At 35.5% G+C, this 17,342-nt stretch overlaps 2 protein-coding genes across 8 annotated transcripts; one reads left to right on the top strand and one right to left on the bottom strand.

The window, feature by feature from the left end:
- Positions 1 to 588: 588 nt before the first annotated feature.
- Positions 589 to 9,284, bottom strand: LOC117632732. Of its 4 annotated transcripts, none has more exons than XM_034366303.1 (19): positions 9,074 to 9,284; positions 7,600 to 7,729; positions 7,276 to 7,503; positions 6,698 to 6,784; positions 6,487 to 6,576; positions 6,279 to 6,405; positions 5,660 to 5,760; positions 5,233 to 5,401; positions 5,009 to 5,130; positions 4,370 to 4,498; positions 4,153 to 4,251; positions 4,002 to 4,059; positions 3,846 to 3,921; positions 3,638 to 3,767; positions 2,858 to 3,015; positions 2,371 to 2,458; positions 2,065 to 2,256; positions 1,838 to 1,931; positions 589 to 1,627 (listed from the first exon to the last, which is right to left on the bottom strand). In XM_034366303.1, the coding sequence occupies exons 2-19, from the start codon at positions 7,672 to 7,674 to the stop codon at positions 774 to 776; spliced, it is 2,877 nt and encodes a 958-aa protein (XP_034222194.1). In that variant the 5' UTR covers positions 7,675 to 7,729; positions 9,074 to 9,284; the 3' UTR covers positions 589 to 773. The 4 variants fall into 4 exon arrangements, with proteins under 4 accessions (XP_034222194.1, XP_034222186.1, XP_034222202.1 ...); XM_034366295.1 differs by having other exon boundaries at positions 7,600 to 7,724; XM_034366311.1 differs by having other exon boundaries at positions 2,371 to 2,443; positions 7,600 to 7,724; positions 9,074 to 9,282.
- Positions 9,285 to 12,069: 2,785 nt separating this feature from the next.
- Positions 12,070 to 17,342, top strand: LOC117614085 (cingulin-like protein 1). Of its 4 annotated transcripts, none has more exons than XM_034342771.1 (15): positions 12,070 to 12,417; positions 12,939 to 13,066; positions 13,188 to 13,259; positions 13,332 to 13,445; positions 14,010 to 14,078; positions 14,163 to 14,222; positions 14,727 to 14,780; positions 14,852 to 14,914; positions 15,052 to 15,114; positions 15,427 to 15,591; positions 15,686 to 15,841; positions 16,366 to 16,446; positions 16,533 to 16,594; positions 16,755 to 16,877; positions 17,024 to 17,342. In XM_034342771.1, exons 1-14 carry the CDS (start codon positions 12,234 to 12,236, stop codon positions 16,828 to 16,830), a joined length of 1,347 nt encoding a protein of 448 aa, XP_034198662.1. In that variant the 5' UTR covers positions 12,070 to 12,233; the 3' UTR covers positions 16,831 to 16,877; positions 17,024 to 17,342. The 4 variants fall into 4 exon arrangements, with proteins under 4 accessions (XP_034198662.1, XP_034198663.1, XP_034198665.1 ...); XM_034342772.1 differs by having other exon boundaries at positions 12,105 to 12,417; positions 14,163 to 14,219; XM_034342774.1 differs by lacking the exon at positions 14,727 to 14,780 and having other exon boundaries at positions 12,139 to 12,417; positions 14,163 to 14,219.

The following is a 17,342-nucleotide window of genomic DNA, read 5'->3' as shown; positions in this document are numbered from 1 at the left end:
GGGTGAAAATTCCTCCAACTATTTTAGAGTGCACATGAAGGGGGCAGAAAACCGCGTTTTTGTTTTTATATATTCCGATATTCGTACCTGCAACAATAAATTATTCCACCTATTTACCAATTAATTATTGTTCTTTGTCTAATCGTCTGCATGCACTGGCCATCATCTCACGTGGGATCTGCTACACTATTTAAATCTTCCTTCCCAACTTTCCATGTGGTTGTGGATGTAAATTCATTCAAGAAATAATACACAAGGACTGAAAAAAGTTATTATCAACACTTTTTCTCCTGCGTAAAAATATAAGAAAGAAGTGAAAAATGACTTTTAAGATCATTGAATTACAAATAATGTCATCCTCTTGTCTATGAGTTCTACAACTAATCATATACCATATAAGAGAATCTTTGAATTGGGTAATACGCTTTTATTTTTATTTTTGTAATCAGTAGAATGAGAGATTCAAATTTGAGACCTATTTCAACGTTAAAAAGAAAAACATCACTAGACTAATAAGCGGAATAGATCCGCGATGATGTAACTAGCGATGATGTAACTAACAAAATAACGGCAACAAGGAAAATGAAATGAAAAAGAATAATCTCAAGTGAGCTCAAATTTTCACTTTTAGTAAACTGTTCTGTTTAAATTACAATCACTATAACTATAAAGTATAATACTATATACACTCGTTCATGTGGGGGTAATCAAAATGTGTGATACAGGTTATAATGGGAATGAAGGGTAAAAAAAAGGCTTATAAATTTCCAGCCTCAATTGATCAAAGGTTTTCCCACCTCAGATCCGCTTTCTGCGAATTTTGAATAATCCTCTGGCACTGGGATATTTAACTCTGAACAAACAAACTGAATTATCCTTCCAGTCGCAGCTCCAAATGTCATTTTATTCACGGTCACAGCAATGGCAAACCTGTTTTCTATATCAACAAAACCCGTGGATCCACCCATTCCCGAGTGTCCAAATCCAGTAAGGGGCCCGTCCTTCGAACGATACCTCTTAAACCCAAGTCCAAAGTTCCCATCTGGCTTCACCAAATTTGCATATTCCCCCACACCCAAGAAAGCATCATGAATTCTGGGGTTGCTAAAGATCTTACCATCATTGTCTTTTTTGGGACTCACAATGACCTCAGTCAAACCGGTGTCGCTATCGTTGCTCGTGTTTCTACTGTGACTAACGATATCCTGGTCTGGGTCTTGTGGTGTGGGCTCATATTTATTTGTTCTGCACCTGAAAGCAGCAGCTACCTTCTTGGTTCTGCTACCTTTTTGCTTTTTGGGTGAGCTCTGAACAGGATACTTGGGAATGTGAGGGTGGCTACCAAGAGCTGGCTTAGAGGAGGAGGAATGAGGCGGTGGAACAACACCACCATCAACTAAGGCTGCATAATAACGTGCAAGAGCTCGAGCTGAGCAATGTCCATTAGCTGCAGGTATTATGGCACGACGAATGTTTAGCATGTTAAATAGAGCAGGCAATACAGAAGCAAGTTGTATAATGTTGTCTGGCTGGAAAGAGGATGGCAGGGCGGCTCGACTGCTAAGCCCCGAAAGCTTCTTCAAATCCTCTGTATCTGGTGTAAGGGTTGCAAGTCGAGATTCCACACCTAAAAGAGGAACAAAAAGCAGGGTAATTTAAAAATAAAAAAAAATTCAAAACCCAGATATATGATTACCAGAATACATTCTGATAAACAACTGAACCAATAGTTTCCTATTGACATAGACCAATCAATTAACTAAAACAAAGAAGTGTGATTGCAGATTCTTGATACATATTCCTTGCATTTAATGAAGCAAAAACATAGTACACTTGCCTGGAGGGATTCCAATATACATCTCGCCTTCAATTTGGAGGGGGTGAATGAATGCTTCTTCAAGAATCTCCTTGAATTTCCTCCCTGATGCATGCTGTTCCATCCGAACAGATAATTAGAAAATATACAAAGCAAGCTTTGAAAATGGGAATTCACGGTCGTGCATTCAATGATTCCACTACATACGGTACTAAACAGTTGACAGAATATTAAACAGGCAATTATACCTCAATGATTCCACCACATATCCAACCATAAGATAGATAGTGATAGAACTGCTCCTGGCCAGGTTCAGTCTCAGGTTCTGACATGGCAATGCGGTTTAAACACTCCTCCCAGTCAGCCATAAGCAAAGGGTTTTCTCTGCCATCTGCCAACGCATTGTGCAGTCCGGATGTATGGTTAAGCACATGATGGACCTAAATAAAAAAGAAAATAATAAATAATCACAGCAATATTAAAAACTTTTATAGCTTTAATGGATGTTGGAATTTGGAATAAGTATCTCAGCAGTTGAACCACAAATTATATACCTTTATGTGATCTTTTCTATTTGATCCAAATTCTGGCCATATATTTGCTACATTTTCCTCCAGCTTCAATTTTCTGAAAGCAGAATAACTAGAAACATTTACCTTGTTTATCAACATTAACATATGTAATTTTACAGTAACACCAACTATAATTTTCTGTAAATAACTTAGATTATATAACTTAAATGCAGAAAGATATCATGCATTGACAAAGTTATTTCGTCATACTATTATATCAAAACAACGTAGTAAACATGCACCATAGGTATTTTATCAAACTCCTGAAGCCATACAGGTAATACCTAACCACATCATTTTTTTCTGTTCATGGATCATATCGTGGAAGTTTTTACTGTGATGGATTCCCCTGTTATACAGAATGCAATGGGTAATCCACACCACCTCACGCAATGAAATACTATCTACCAAGCCATGAAGATGCTAAAAAAGAAACGAGAGCTTAGTCTGGAACCATACTAATACGCACCCAGTGTCAGCCAGCCAATGTAGCATTCCAGCTGTTATACCCTTTGTTACAGAAAAAACCGGGAAAAGGCTGTCAAGCTGAACTGGACGAGGATCATATCTACCAAGCACTCCAGCAGCAGTGTCAATAATAACTTTACCATCTTTGTAGGCACATACCTTAATGCAATCATGAAAATTTGATTCAAATTATAACTTCAGAGAAAAAAGAGTCAAAGAAACAAACAATCAACAACTTACCTATCTAAAAAATATGAAACCATTTTCACATGCCTTAAAAAGAAATTGAGAGACGTCTTGTGTTATTTGTGCCGCCTAATTAGTTCTCATCTTACACCTCTTAGTTCAGAATTCTTTGAATGTAATTCCATTTTATAATATTACACTTACTCAGGACAGAATTTCAACATGCATACATTGCTCTTATACAGAAAATCTTACCTCACTTCAGTCTTTCTGTACCTCCTCAATACATAAGCATAAGTAAAAATAAATGGACAATTTCAAGGGCATCTAGCATTCTGGCATAAAAAATCTCAAACCCATAGAAGTAACTTCTAACGTAAAAGTAGCTAATTCGGACCCTAAAAATAAAAAACTTTAAATGGAATAGATCAGCATTCAAAGAACATGCAACAACACTGTAATGAAACTCAGACTTGCAATGGAGGGTATAAGAGAGCACAATAAGATAATGCAATATCAAGCTTTAGGGTGCATAAACGGAAAAGAACTGTTCAGATTTTCATGGCATCATATCAACAGATGAATTGGTGCACACCTGAACTCCAAGTATTTTATTGTTATTCCCCATCTCAACTAGGAGTTGCCTCAGCTTGGCCTCCACATCAGAGTGGGCAGGTGTATCATAGACCCACTGATCATTTACCATTGGTCCCCTATTAATGTTTCTGAAAAGTTTTGGTTCCATCAGAAATGAATCGGATATGAAAACGAACTAACAAAAAACAACATCAGGATAGACTTACCCTTGTAAAACGGATTCGGCAAATGGTCTCATGATATCTTGATATACAATGCGGACATTCATTGTGGAAGAAAGCCCTAAATCCAAGTCAAACGATAAATTTAAAAGGTATAGTTATTTAATACTAACATCAGCAGAGAAAATTTTGAATACAGACCTCTGAGAAGATTGAGGACTCGTGCAAAAATTACAATATCACCTGGAAATGCATCAACCTAATAAAAACGTAAATTAAGCACGGATGGAATTAATCAATAAACATAGCAGAGAAGCACGATGGATAGGAGGACATTATACATAAAACTTACAGGATTAAAGCGTTTAACCTCCTTTTTGTTAAGTTGCATCTTATCCTGTATAACCTTCATGTTTTTTGTTCTTTGATCAGCCAAAGATTTCATTGTTTCCTTAAGAAAATCATAAGTACATAAATTAAACCGAATCAGAGAGGACTTATGAAGTTGGAAAATTGAAACAATTTAACAAGCCCAAAATGAAAAATCTCAAAACTTGTTGCATACTTACATGAGACTCATTGGCTGGTGTTGTACTACGGAAGAATACACTTGTTATCTCCATTGCTTGCTCTGGTATATCCAGGCGCAATTTAAGACCCATTTCTGCAAAAGCAGACAATAGAGCGACGTGGTCCCCCTGTGACAAAAAGGCATTGCAATCTCATGATTCAAAAAGAATTACTTTTTAGTAATAATCCTCAGAAAAAAAAAAATTCAAACAGAAATCAAACAGGTAAGTAAAATACACTCAGAAGGAAGATATAATTTAAACACATTACTATTCATCATTGAGTAATTTAATTCAATGCAGATTGTTCCCCGTTTATACTGACAGTGCATTTATTTATTCTAACAATCAACCTTCATCAGTTGAAAAGGCATTACTATTAATCATCACAGTACTGTTAATTTTTTATTTTTTTTGAAAATGCTGATCCTAGGCATCTAAAAGGAAAGAATTAAAACATGCCCAAGAAGAATTACAGCATTACTGGTTGCTATTTCATTTCATAGAGAGCAATTTTTAATGGCTCTGAAACCTCAGTAGATGCCAAGGTCGATTCTTTAAATCATGAAGCCTACTCACCTAAATTTCTTAACATCAAGTTAACCATAAGATATCAAACTGAAAGCAGTTTGCACAAACCTCAGCAGATGCCAAGAACATCTTTGCTAGCGCTTTTTTAAAAGAGCTTGACAATTTCTTTGTAAGCCCAAAGTCAAGCAAAACAGGACGATGTGGAGGTTCCTTGCTCACAAGAAAGTTTCCTGCAAAAGGGATTCAGAGCAGTAAACCAAGTAGAACATAATATTTTGGAAACTTGTTGACTAACGAATTGAAACAAAAACAGCGGAGGGGAAGAGGGATACCAGGATGAGGGTCTCCATTAAAAAATCCATCAATATAGATTTGGTGGGCATATGCACGTGTGATTTCTTCAATAACCTTTTGTTTGTCAACACCAAATGCTTCCAGTGATTCTATGTCATTTAAACGAATGCCATCCATAAACTCTGAAATGATGACTTTCTCTGTTGACTGTCAACAAAAGCAGCAGGCAGAGTAAATGAGTAATATACATGAAAAAGGAAAGACAGCATCCATAATTTATAGAAATGAATTAGAACAACCACTATACATTATCTTCAGTTTTTTCATATAAATTGAGACATGCAAGAACAACCATAACAATCTCAAATCCCTATATCCTAGAATTGCTCGTACTGTTTTTGGTTAAATGCTATTGAGATTGCAAAGCCATATACATTAACATTAGACGAATGAAGCATATAGTACCTGAATAACCTCTGGAATCAAAACATCTACTTGATCAGCACGCGTGTTATCGTCACATTTGGTTTTGCAGCCAAGATTTTTAGACACTGTTCTGGTATTCTCTACAGAAACAAAGAGTAGATAAACAAAAACAAAAAACAAAAAAAATTTAGACAAGAAAAAAAAACAAGCCCATTTAAAACAAACTGTCATCAAGATTGCAAAAACTGAAAGGATAAATAATATTTCAGCATTAAGACAAAATCTAGGAGTATGGCAGACAGGTAATTCATGACTAACAGTAAACTGAGTGGTCAATTTGGGAAATGGGCTCATGCATTTTCAACACCAAAGCGCCTCATTACTGAAAATTCATTAAAAGAGAACAAAACCAAACAAATTATCATGACTAACAGTCAACCGAGTGGTCATTTTGTATGATGTATAACGCCTTCCACTAAAGCTGCACTTCTTCCTAAAATGACTCCACTTTCCGCACAACCACACATGTACTTTCCAAAATTTAAAAAAAGGGAAAAAAAAGAAGAAGAAGAAGGAACTAAATTCACAGGCATGTCAGAGAGCTGGTACAAGAACTAGACTAGTAAGTATCTGACTATCTCAGACAACTTGATTATACCAGCTTCATGATTGAAGTCAAGTTCTTTGGGAGATTCTTTGCACCATTCATCTATCATAGGATTAAAATTGAATTGAGGCTCTGCCCATGCTATCCAGTCAACAATTGACTTAGCATTCTTCAAGTCCTGCAAAACAAAAGTATACAATCTTATAGTGATCTTAATTTTATTTTAACCCAAAATTTTAAAACCCAAAGTATGAAAAACCTCCAAAATAATTGTCTTGATGCCCTCATGTTGAACTTTAACAACTACTTCCTGCCCATTAAGCAGGGTAGCACGATGGACTTGTGCTATCTGCATAAATTACAATGGGAAACCAGTAAGATTTTTATTTTTCCTAGAATCAGAGTATCAATTAGCAATGACCCTGAGCTAAGTGCCCATATTTTTCCACTCAAGAGTATGAAAATCTTACTGATGCTGTTGCCAAAGGAACTTTCACAAAATCTAAGAACAACTCATCCATTGATTTTCCGAACTCTTTCTGTATGGTTCGACAAACCTGTGGAAACAAAATTTTCAGTTTAGCCAATGAAGTACTAGCAGATGATAATTGTAATATAAAATTGAGAGTGAGGGGAGGTCAAAAGGTTAAGCAGATGCATGAAGTATGTAGAAACTTATAGACGCAGGAAATGGGGATGTTACTATGTTAGCAAGCGAAATAAAAAATAGATCCCTAATTATCGAAATTAACAAATGAGATCAAGAGCGGAACTCAAGGTTGGCTAGACCGGGCTATAACGTGGCCAAGCCTACGACAAAGAGGGATAAAAAATCCTCTCCCTGATGAAGAGTTTGAATGACAGAACTTAAAAGATCTGCAAACAGTAAATAGTATCAAAAGAACACAAGACACTATATCAATAACATCAAGAAAGCAGATATAGGTTTTCTCAACATCAAAGGCAGAAAAACCCAATATTTTTACCAACATTGTTCAGCAAGTCTAATGTATAATGATATTGTAAGTTTGAAACCTATAGAGATAACCTCTTCCAAAGGACGAGGAGGAAGAGAGTCCTGTAATTGTTTGAGAAGGCTAATATATGCCTCAGGAAGTACATCTGCTCTTGTAGATAGATACTGCCCAAGTTTCACCCACAAACCTTCCAACTCTATTATCAAACTGAGAACACGTTTAGCATTGCGCTCATGAGCACTTTCCCATAAAGTAGCTCCTTTACTTTTGCTAATCCATTTCTCCCGTTGCTGCAAAGCCTTCAGTGATAAAAGGAAAAAAACAATAACAATTTAATATGGTTTTTTGTATTTAAATATCCCACCTATAAATGAACAGAAATGAATGAAATTTACCTTGTAATCAAGGTATATCATTAACGCAACTGTGCAAACTTTCATCCGTCTTTTGTAGATGTTTCCCCATCCCATCAGTTGAGACTCGGTACAGATTAGGCCAAGAGTAATTTAAATTCACCAATCTTTGCTTGGGGAATAAAGGAAAAGAATAGGTCAGGTTCTAGACAAAATGCACCCAAACAAACCAGCATTCACATAGTAAGGGAAATAGAACACAAAGTGTATTCATAAATAATTCTATAACCTACAAACAGAAATCAGAGATGACTACCCTAGAAAAAACTCAATAAGGTAAAAATGAACATTAAGAAGAAAAGATAAAGGGGGAAGAAAGCTCAACAAAATGGAAAGATCATAGATTTGCAACTAAGTGAGCTGAAACTCTAAGCAATTAAACAATCAAAGTATAAATTTGTATACAAGAACCTTTATGAGATGTTTCAAATTTGTAACTGCTGCTTTACCCTATTGTTGTTATTGCACGAAAATAAACTCCTGAAATGGAATCCCATCTATGTTAAAGCTATACTGTTTCTAATGAAAAGAAAAGAATATTTCCTAATTGAAGATGCAGGAAACTAATAATCACAAAATCACCAAAAGACTAAATCGCTCATGGTTATTTTGCCACCACCTTTTCAACAACAGTATCCCTAAGTGTTGAGAGTGTGAAACCCTCATCGGGAAATTAATGCCTTGCATTATAGTTTAAATGATCTTAGGCCTCTCCACCCATTGCCAATTGGTTTTGGGTTGGATGCTCATATTCTAATAGTAAGTCCATCTACTTATCAACACCGAGCCGCGTCATATTCAGCCACTCTAATCTCTTCTCTCTTTTCTCTTAGCGCTTTGCTCTCATTTCGGGCCTTCTTCATAATGAGCATAGACACACCAATAGCAAACCTTTCAAGTGTTCTTATATAGTCAATGTGCCAACTTCAAGTTCAAGAACATAAACTGAAACTTAGCACAACCCAGTAAGCACTACAACAACTCCAACTAATCAGTTCAAAACTCATTGCCATTCGCGAGGCATTTTGATCAATCACCATCAATTCCCTCCAGTGTATGTTTATGCATAGCATACAATCTTTCTTCCTCTCTTTTTTCTTTGCCAATTGGAATTTAGTATGATAAGAATTGAATAACAATTGAAATCTATGGATGTAGCTTTAAATAACTTTGCTAATTCACCTGACTCCTATCCTATCTACCACATCAGTCCCCATAAAACAGCATATAACAAATTCTTATGAAATTCATTTCTCCATGATCACAGCCTATGAACCCTCAAATTCTAAACCAGATTCATAAAACCTCTCCAAATTTTCAGGAATTTGATCAATATCGTGAAGAACAAAAAAAGTGAATGAACAAATTACAATTATATCAATCTCATTAAACAGAAAATTCCAAACAATTAAGGAAAAATTGATATTAACAGACTAAATCAAAGAAATGTTTTCACCTGAAGTCCCAAAGCTTGCGAAGCGAAAACAGAGAGAGAGAAGAAAGCTGAAGCGTTTTTGAAAGTGGAAAATGTTGGAGAGAAGAGACTGATATTAACATTAACATAACGTAACTTCCTCGAAACGACCAGATTCTGTGTCGTTTTCTTGACGCGGCTAGAATCTTTTACTTTTTGTTTTAGCGTTGGCCTTCCCCCAACCAACAAATGGTGAAACTCAGACTTTAACGATTTCATCACCCCCTGTGAGTATTGGATCATGCGCTCGTCCAATCACAAAAAGTAATTATCGAGATAATTAAAATAACAACTTACGCGTCGCGAGGTGATTCGTTGTTACGTGCAACAGCGTGTGAGGTTAGTGTAGGCGACGAAACAAGAAGCTTTGCAGGTTAAGTCGCGCGAAATTAATGAAATGTTAGGTGAGCCGTTGGATTGGGCCGGTGAGAGAACCGTAGCCGTTAATTTCTTGAAAGGCGTGCGTGGCTAATAGCTCACCGCTTCTTCGTCATCTAATCTGAACTCTCTGGCGAAAAAAATGTCGTAGTCGCCTGGCGTAGCCGGTGTATATTTTTCAATGGTCGATGCTCAAAATTTAATTTTTGGTCAAGATACTCATAAACATAAAAGTCAATTAATCATCATATTGACTAATTGCAAAATTTTATTTTGGAAAAAGTAGTGTGTTTTTTCTAGGAAAATGGGGGATCACCAAGTTGGACTTGAAGATTTCTTGGGAAAGAGTTTTTGAAACTAGGAAGGAATCTTCTGCTGAGCATATGAGGGAAAAGTATAAGTAGGTATGTTGTTTAATTTTGGTTAGGTGTGATTTTTTGTTCACCCCTTGTTTCATTATCTTCATAGTCAACATACACCAATTATTCGTCAAAACAATGAAAGGTTGTTGGTCAATTATGTTTAGCTTGTAGCTATAATTACACGTAAAAAGTTGATGGTGAACTTTAAGGGCGTGGATTGTACTTATTAATTTTTATTAATTTATTTTTTGAGTGTACTGATTGTTTATTCATAATATTACAAGGCGTTTTACGATGTTCTGGATAAATAGTTTAACTAAGTCATATTGTGTTTGGTCATCCATCGGATAACAGAGGATCATACTTATTATTTATTTATAAATTCTTTGATAATTTAAGTGGAAATTGAAATCTATATAATAAATTATTTTTTTAGCAAGATTTATATGACAATAGTTTGTCTTCTTTTGTTTTTGTCAAGATTTATAAAACAATATTACATGAACTAACCTATTATCATAATTGTAGAACTTAGGATCATACGTTTTACGTAGTATATAAGCACATCTTTATTGATGGAAAAAAAATAAAAAATCACATCTTGATATAAAAAAGCTACATAAGACATCTTGATATAAGAAAATCTTTTCTGACAGTTAATTGATATAAGCACATCTTTTCTGATTGTGAACTGATAAATTACATAAGACTACAAATAGATGATAAATTATAGAAGATCAAGTCTGAAGCTAATTGGTATGGTGCAATGCAATTTTACATCAACCATTTTGATTGGCAATCTCACATGATAAGATAACGTGAGACTTTAATATCACTATGCTCACTATAATTTAATGGATTCAATTAAATAAAATGAAATATATGCTAGAGTTTTTTTTCCTTAGGCTTATAATTAAGTGAGTATTATCTAAATCAGGGCGTGTGAGTTGTATTAGTTAGTTAGACATGAAGAGTATTAAAAGTTCAATCCGTTTAATATAGTCAAGTACTTAAATAATACAAGTTGACACCAAATAACTAACATGAGTTATTTACTCATGTCTAGAGTCTAATATGGTGACCAAACATATTCTAAGGGTTCGGTTGTTAAATAATGTGATTTTGTTCAAGATTGATGTTATAAGTACTTGTGTTTAAGCTCTTTTAAGATCTGTTTGGGAGTACTTATAAAAATGCTAAAAGCGTATGATAAACAATTTTTAATTTTTATACCATAATTAAGCAGCATTCCCAAACCAATCCTTAATCAAGTGGATTTACAATATCCTCATGCCACTCTTAATTCAAATTGATTAATTGCATGTGGCAAACCCGATTAAGCTTTATCTGACGGACCAAAATGTCCAAGGGCCAAAATACACCTTGCTCAGGCCCAACCCCTTTCCTAAGCACACGCATGAATTGAATTTATAAGGACATGAGCACCACTGTACACACATGTTACGAATGAGATCATCGAACTCCTAATCTCAATAGAGTCGAACGATGAGAACACAAGTATGGATTTTTGTGCCCCGTTACCATTAGCTGGTGCATTAAAACAAGAGCCTTAGAGCAATTTTTTTTTTAAAATTTATCGAAGGGTGGAGTCTCTTAGGTTATAGTTTTTATGTGGAATTGTAGACATCGCCTAAGAGGTCGCCACATATTCTAACATGAAAGTGACACAATAGGTGCATTCGTTGAGCCGGATTGACAGGTGAGGTTGTCGAAGGCTAACTCGTACCGATAATAGTTATGAGTTCCAACAATTAAGCTGGGCCATATAGACTTCTTATTAGTGGGTCTTTTGTTTCATATGTCCAAATAGAAGGGGATCAGATATGGTATAGACATATCTCACCCAATAATCATGTTATTTGAGCATTGTACTTTCTTGTTGGATCAAGTGCATGGATAATTTGGATCTTTAATCAATCGTATATCATGGGATGCCGTTTTAATCTATTCCACTTGTCGTTTTGTTTTTCCCGAGTCACGACTCACCGAGTCCATTCGTTATTTCCCAAACCTCGTTCGGCGGCCAGTCCCGCTACCTACCCCACCGACCCGGTTTTATCGAACCATAAACCGCCTACATTCATTGACAAGTGGTGACAATTCCACGCGTCAAAAATCAAAGCCCTCCCAGATAATCCCTATCCCTTACCTGACCGACACGTGGCCGACCAAAATAAAACCGCTAAAAAGTTATCTTTTATTCTATTTAGGATCCTATTTCCTTTCGGTAATAAAAAGATTTTTTTTTAAACCAAAAAAGTTATAATATATATAGTTGGGGAAAAATTGAAAGTACCACCAAACCCCGGACTCCAAAACTCAAAAGAAACTGAGACTCAAAACTGTCGCTTTGAGTTTTGTTGGCTGTGATTTCATGCTCCATGGCGGCCTCAAAGCTCGCGATTCTGTCAATTTTTCTAGCCCTAATTTTCTCTCAGATTAGGGCTGATGTTTCAGTGCAAGGAGAAGAAGACGCGCCACTGAAGCCCGTCCGATCGGACGGCCCTGATTCGTCCGCTCTGAAGATCGAGTTGGATCAGCTCAAGTCTAAGATCCACACCCTTGGTTCGTTTCTCGCTTGTTTTACGATTTTAGGGTTTGTTTGAACTTAAAAACTAAATTTGTGCTTTAGAAGTGTTGTTTATTCGATTTTCCTCGGTTTTATCGCTCCCCAATCAGATGTTACTGAAGTTAAAGATCCTTCAGTTTACGAATCCTGAAGTGTATTAATTTCGTTCTATTTCTAGTTTTTTTGTTTTTGTTTTTGGGAATTCAAGTAGTACCAATAAGCTGAGCTCTCTGAGCTTAACTTGTCAAGCTTTAGTTTTGAACTTTTTATAATTTTTTTCGAAGCTTTAAAATTAAAAAATTCTAATTTTTAGTTACCGTTTTGAGTAGAAACAATATCCAGAAGAGCACAAGTTGAGTTTTAGCTTTGTTCTGAAGAATAATCCATAGTAGCTTACGAAAATCAATGTTAAAAAGCAGTCCGTAGACTTTTTGGATTTGGGAATGGTGCTTCTTAAGTGTTTTAAATGCTGCTTGGGCTTGTTGGCTGACGTTTTGTCTTTCTGTAACTGCTGAAGTTTTCGACGTGGATGCGAAGATTAAAGAACTCAAAAAGAAGAATGAGATAATAGAACAGAAGGAGAAAATCATTCAAGAGAACTCGAATAGCATTTCTTCTTTGCAGAGTGAAATCGAGTCTCTCCAGGTTAGCCTTTTTTGCATGAGAAGCCAGATAACCAATTACCCACTCTGTTGTTAAATAACAGTTTGTTTCTTTGGGTGTTGTTTAATTTGTAATTTGTTCTTCCTATGCTACTGTATTTTAGAAAAAAGGGTCATTAGATGCTGAGAAGCAGGTTGGAAAGGCTCATGCACGTGCTGGTGAATTAGAGAAGAAGGTTAGAAATGGTCAAGTGAACTATTTTAGTCGGTGAAAACCACTACATTTGTAAACTCAATCTACTTTGCAGGTTGCTGAACTTAAAAAGGAATTAGAATCGCAATATAAAGAGAAAGAGGCCTTGGAAGCCAGGGCAAAAAATGCCGAGACGAAGATTGATGTTTTGATCTTAAAAATAGAGAATGTGAGTTTATTTTTTTAATTTTATTTGTCTCGTTCGGGAAGAAAAAGTTATTTTGTAGCTGAATATGCTCATAATGAAAGTCCTTAGTGATTCTGCATATAACGAACATTGTATTGTTGAATGTAATACATAACTGGATGAACGACATTAACTGAAGATGGAAAGATACTAAAAGTTGTATTATCTTTCTGAAGTTCTGTCAAACGATCACTGTTTTGGTTGTATTCTTGTGATTTAATGGTTACTACCAATCCCTTTCATGTCCTTTTTGCGACGTGTTCGCTATTTGTTTCCCTAGAAACAAGTTTGTTGATATAAATGCCTCTTTTTTGCATTTCTTTTATGAATGTAAGCTGTTGGTGGGCAAAACAACATTAGTAGTTCCTTGTGTTAGCACCAATGTGGTCACAGTTGGGATTTTTTTGGTGTTTTTTGTATTAATATTAACTTTGACTTCTATACATTGTTGAATGAAAAGTAAACTTCTGTTTTATTTTGCAACTTGAACTTTGCTTAATTTTATCCTGGGGGATGGTAGAATGATCTCAGATAATTCTTTTACAGATTGAGAAGATTAGTGATGACCAAAAGACTAAAATCCGTAAAACCGAGCGCGCTCTTAAAGTTGCTGAGGTAATTTTATAGTCTTTGCTAAAGTTCATTATTCTAGATTTTGTTTGGTGCTTATGCAGTCTTTGTTTCCATTTGTTTCTTCAGGAAGAAATGTTGAAGGCAAAGTTTGAAGCTACTTCAAAAGCAAAAGAGTTAAAGGAGGTAGTAAGTTGCATAAATTCTCTCTCTCTCTCTCTCTCTCTCTCTCTCTGAGCTAGTTGTAAATTCAGAAAAAATCAACCAAGTAGTTTCTTAAGGAAGTAGAATGGTAAGGTTTTGTCTAAGCTTATCATAAAACTTGAGGGTTTTGTCTAAGCTTATCATAGAATTTAAGGTTCTTTAAAAAAAATCTGGTTGTAATATGGGGCATGACACTTATTTAATAATCCATGCGATTGGCAGATGATACCTGTTACAGTTCATTTTGCAATTGTCTTCAGTAATCTAGATAATTTATCTATCAAATGATACAGTTGGAATTTTGGAAATAATACGAAAGCTGGGTTTTTTATTTACTTATTTTTATTCATGCAAATGCTTTTTTTGTAGTCGCCCTATATTATATGGTTTCTCACATATTTCCTCGTCTGGTATATTGTATCTAAAAAACGGAGTCGTTATTATATTTTGGTTGCAAGCCCTAATGCACATTCTGTTTTTTAAAATCAGGTTCATGGTGCATGGCTTCCACCATGGCTTGCTGTACATTTAATCCATTGTCAGGTAACTAAATGCATTTTACTTCTGTAAAGAAAAGCTTTCTTCAAGGTGTTGAAGTTGTTGTCAACTTGCAGTCCCTTGTAGAGACACATTGGAATGAGCATGGCAAACCTGCAGTGGATATTGCGGTTCAGAAGGTATTACAGTTGATTGCTGTATGGTGAAGAATCTCATTCGTTACTTCTGGAATTTGCTCTTTTACAACTTTGTGCTTAATTTGCTGAGTATCATATTCATTTATTACTGACGAGCACCTTACTTCAAATTTGTTCAGGCCCTGGAGAAAAAAGCCCAAGCTGAAAAGTGGGCTGAACCCCACGTGGAAACATTTAAAACTGTAAGCTAGGTTAACTTTATTTTCAACTTTAGTATTGCATCATTACACTATGTGAGGACCTGAATTTGGTTGTGTTGCTGTTTTCCTACATCTCCTGCTATGTGATTTTTCCATGGAAGAGATAATTTAAGCAGGGATTACACAAACACACACCCACACTTGCATGCCAATATGTATACATGTATGTTAGTGTGCTAGTATGCATGTATGCGTGCATGGTTTATAACTTTTTTATAATAAATGGTTTGTCTTCAATTTCATACTAATTTGGATTTCCCTTCCTTTTCCTGTCTCTGTCCCTGTGCTTTAAAGAAATGGATCCCAGCAATCAAGGAACAGTGGTTGGTGGTGAAAGAATCTGTTGAACCTCATGTGAAATCGTTAAGTAAGAAAACTGTTGAAGTTTATGAGACGTCAAAGAGTACATTAGCTCCACATGTTCTAAAAGCACAAGAAGTTGTTGATCCTTATTTTCAGGTATCTATCTTATCATATACACTTTTTTCTTTTTGGGGTTGTGGTTTTTCTGTGTTGCCTACATGCATCCTACAGCTGTACTTTTGGGTGACAGGAAGCAAAAAAGTTCAGCAAGCCATATGTTGATCAAGTGGCGACTGTAGCAAAACCTCATGTTGACAAAGTTCGAGTGGTATTGAAGCCCTATACAAAGAAGGCAGTTCATGCCTACGAGAAGTTTCTCAAATCTGCGTCAACGTACCATCATCAGGTATCGGCATTAATTTGGGAAAACCTTCATTCATTATGCTACTGTTAGATACTTATTAGTTCAAAGGTTTGATTGTTGCCTTTTAATTTGAAGTTGCTTTCGCCAAGCCAATTCATCTTGGCTTAATATGGAATATATGTTTAATTTCTGTTATCTAATAATGACTCTATTGAACAGAGTTTGGACTGCAGTACGTATGTCATTTAATGTTGAGGACTATTACTGCATTGTTTTGTCTTCTATGTTTGTTGTCATAAAGTGATTCTAAGAATTCATTAGCTCAGTCATTACTTGGTTAATACATTATAGTATTTGCCATAAAATTGTCAAACAAAACGCATATCCTGAATGAGTTGTGTTGTTTTCTCTGTATTCTTTGTCCCAGCAGTGCTGAATATGTTGTTGAAGTACATAATTTTTCCCCTTGATACGTTCTAGCATTGGTGGATGTACCCTTAGCTTAAGCCATTCACTGAACCCGAGCTATAGTAGTTTATTAACTTTATAATTAATATTCCTTAAAGGTTCAAGCCAAAGTAAAAGATTTGCTGAAGAGGCATGAGCTGACAAGAGCTCTTGCTACAAAGGAGTTGGAGTGGTTTGCGGTATGTGTAATGAAATCATTCTTTTTGCAGCTCCTTTTATTTTATTTTTTAAATTTTATGTTTGACCAACAATTTAAATGTTGCAGGCCTCTGCTTTGTTGGCCCTACCCATCATATTTCTGTTCAGAATTTTCTCCTCGCTTTTCTGGTTAGTTTCTTAATTATCTGTTCTTTTTAATTATGTTGTTGGTTGAGATGGCAATTAAAGTTCTTATGCTGGCATCTTCCACGTCCCTTTCTCTTAAATGAAAAGTAATCCTGAAATATTTCTTTTGGCTGATTACAAATTTTGGTTTATCATCATGCAGTACAAAGTCTAAGAAACCTGTTCGAAGTACCAACCATACACGTCGTAAGCATAAAAGGGTTCATCCGGACAAGTAGACTGCTGCCAGTTTGTTCACAAGTCGTTTTCTTTTTTATGGTTGAAGGTATACTTCATTATCATTTCAAACAGCAGTAAATGAACATTTTGTATTGTACCTGATACTGCTATACCGTACTTCTATATGGTTGATAGGTGAAACTTTCCTCTTTTGTTTATTTACCTCAGTATCTGTTTTTCTGTTTCTTGCAGGTTGGTTTGTGCTTGTTGCAAGGGCATTTCGAGGCGATATATTTGTGAATCGGATGCAGCCACGGCGGTGTTCAAATCTCTTGCTTAAATTTTAGAAACTGTGATACACGAGTTAGACATTCAGATGAGTCTAGGAGTTCATATGGTGTGGGCAGCTTTTAATTATGATGTTCCAAGGTGTATTCTAGTTTATTTTTTATTCTTACAAGGTTCAGAGTCTAGATGATTGCCGTGTGCCCCCTCTTTTCGTTATTAAAATTATAACTTTTTTGTTCTAATTTTTTATTATATAATTTATAATTTTTCAATTAACTGTGAA

Source organism: Prunus dulcis, chromosome 1, assembly GCF_902201215.1.
Source record: "Prunus dulcis chromosome 1, ALMONDv2, whole genome shotgun sequence".
NCBI lineage: Eukaryota > Viridiplantae > Streptophyta > Magnoliopsida > Rosales > Rosaceae > Prunus > Prunus dulcis.
This window is presented reverse-complemented; position numbering and strand designations above follow the sequence as displayed.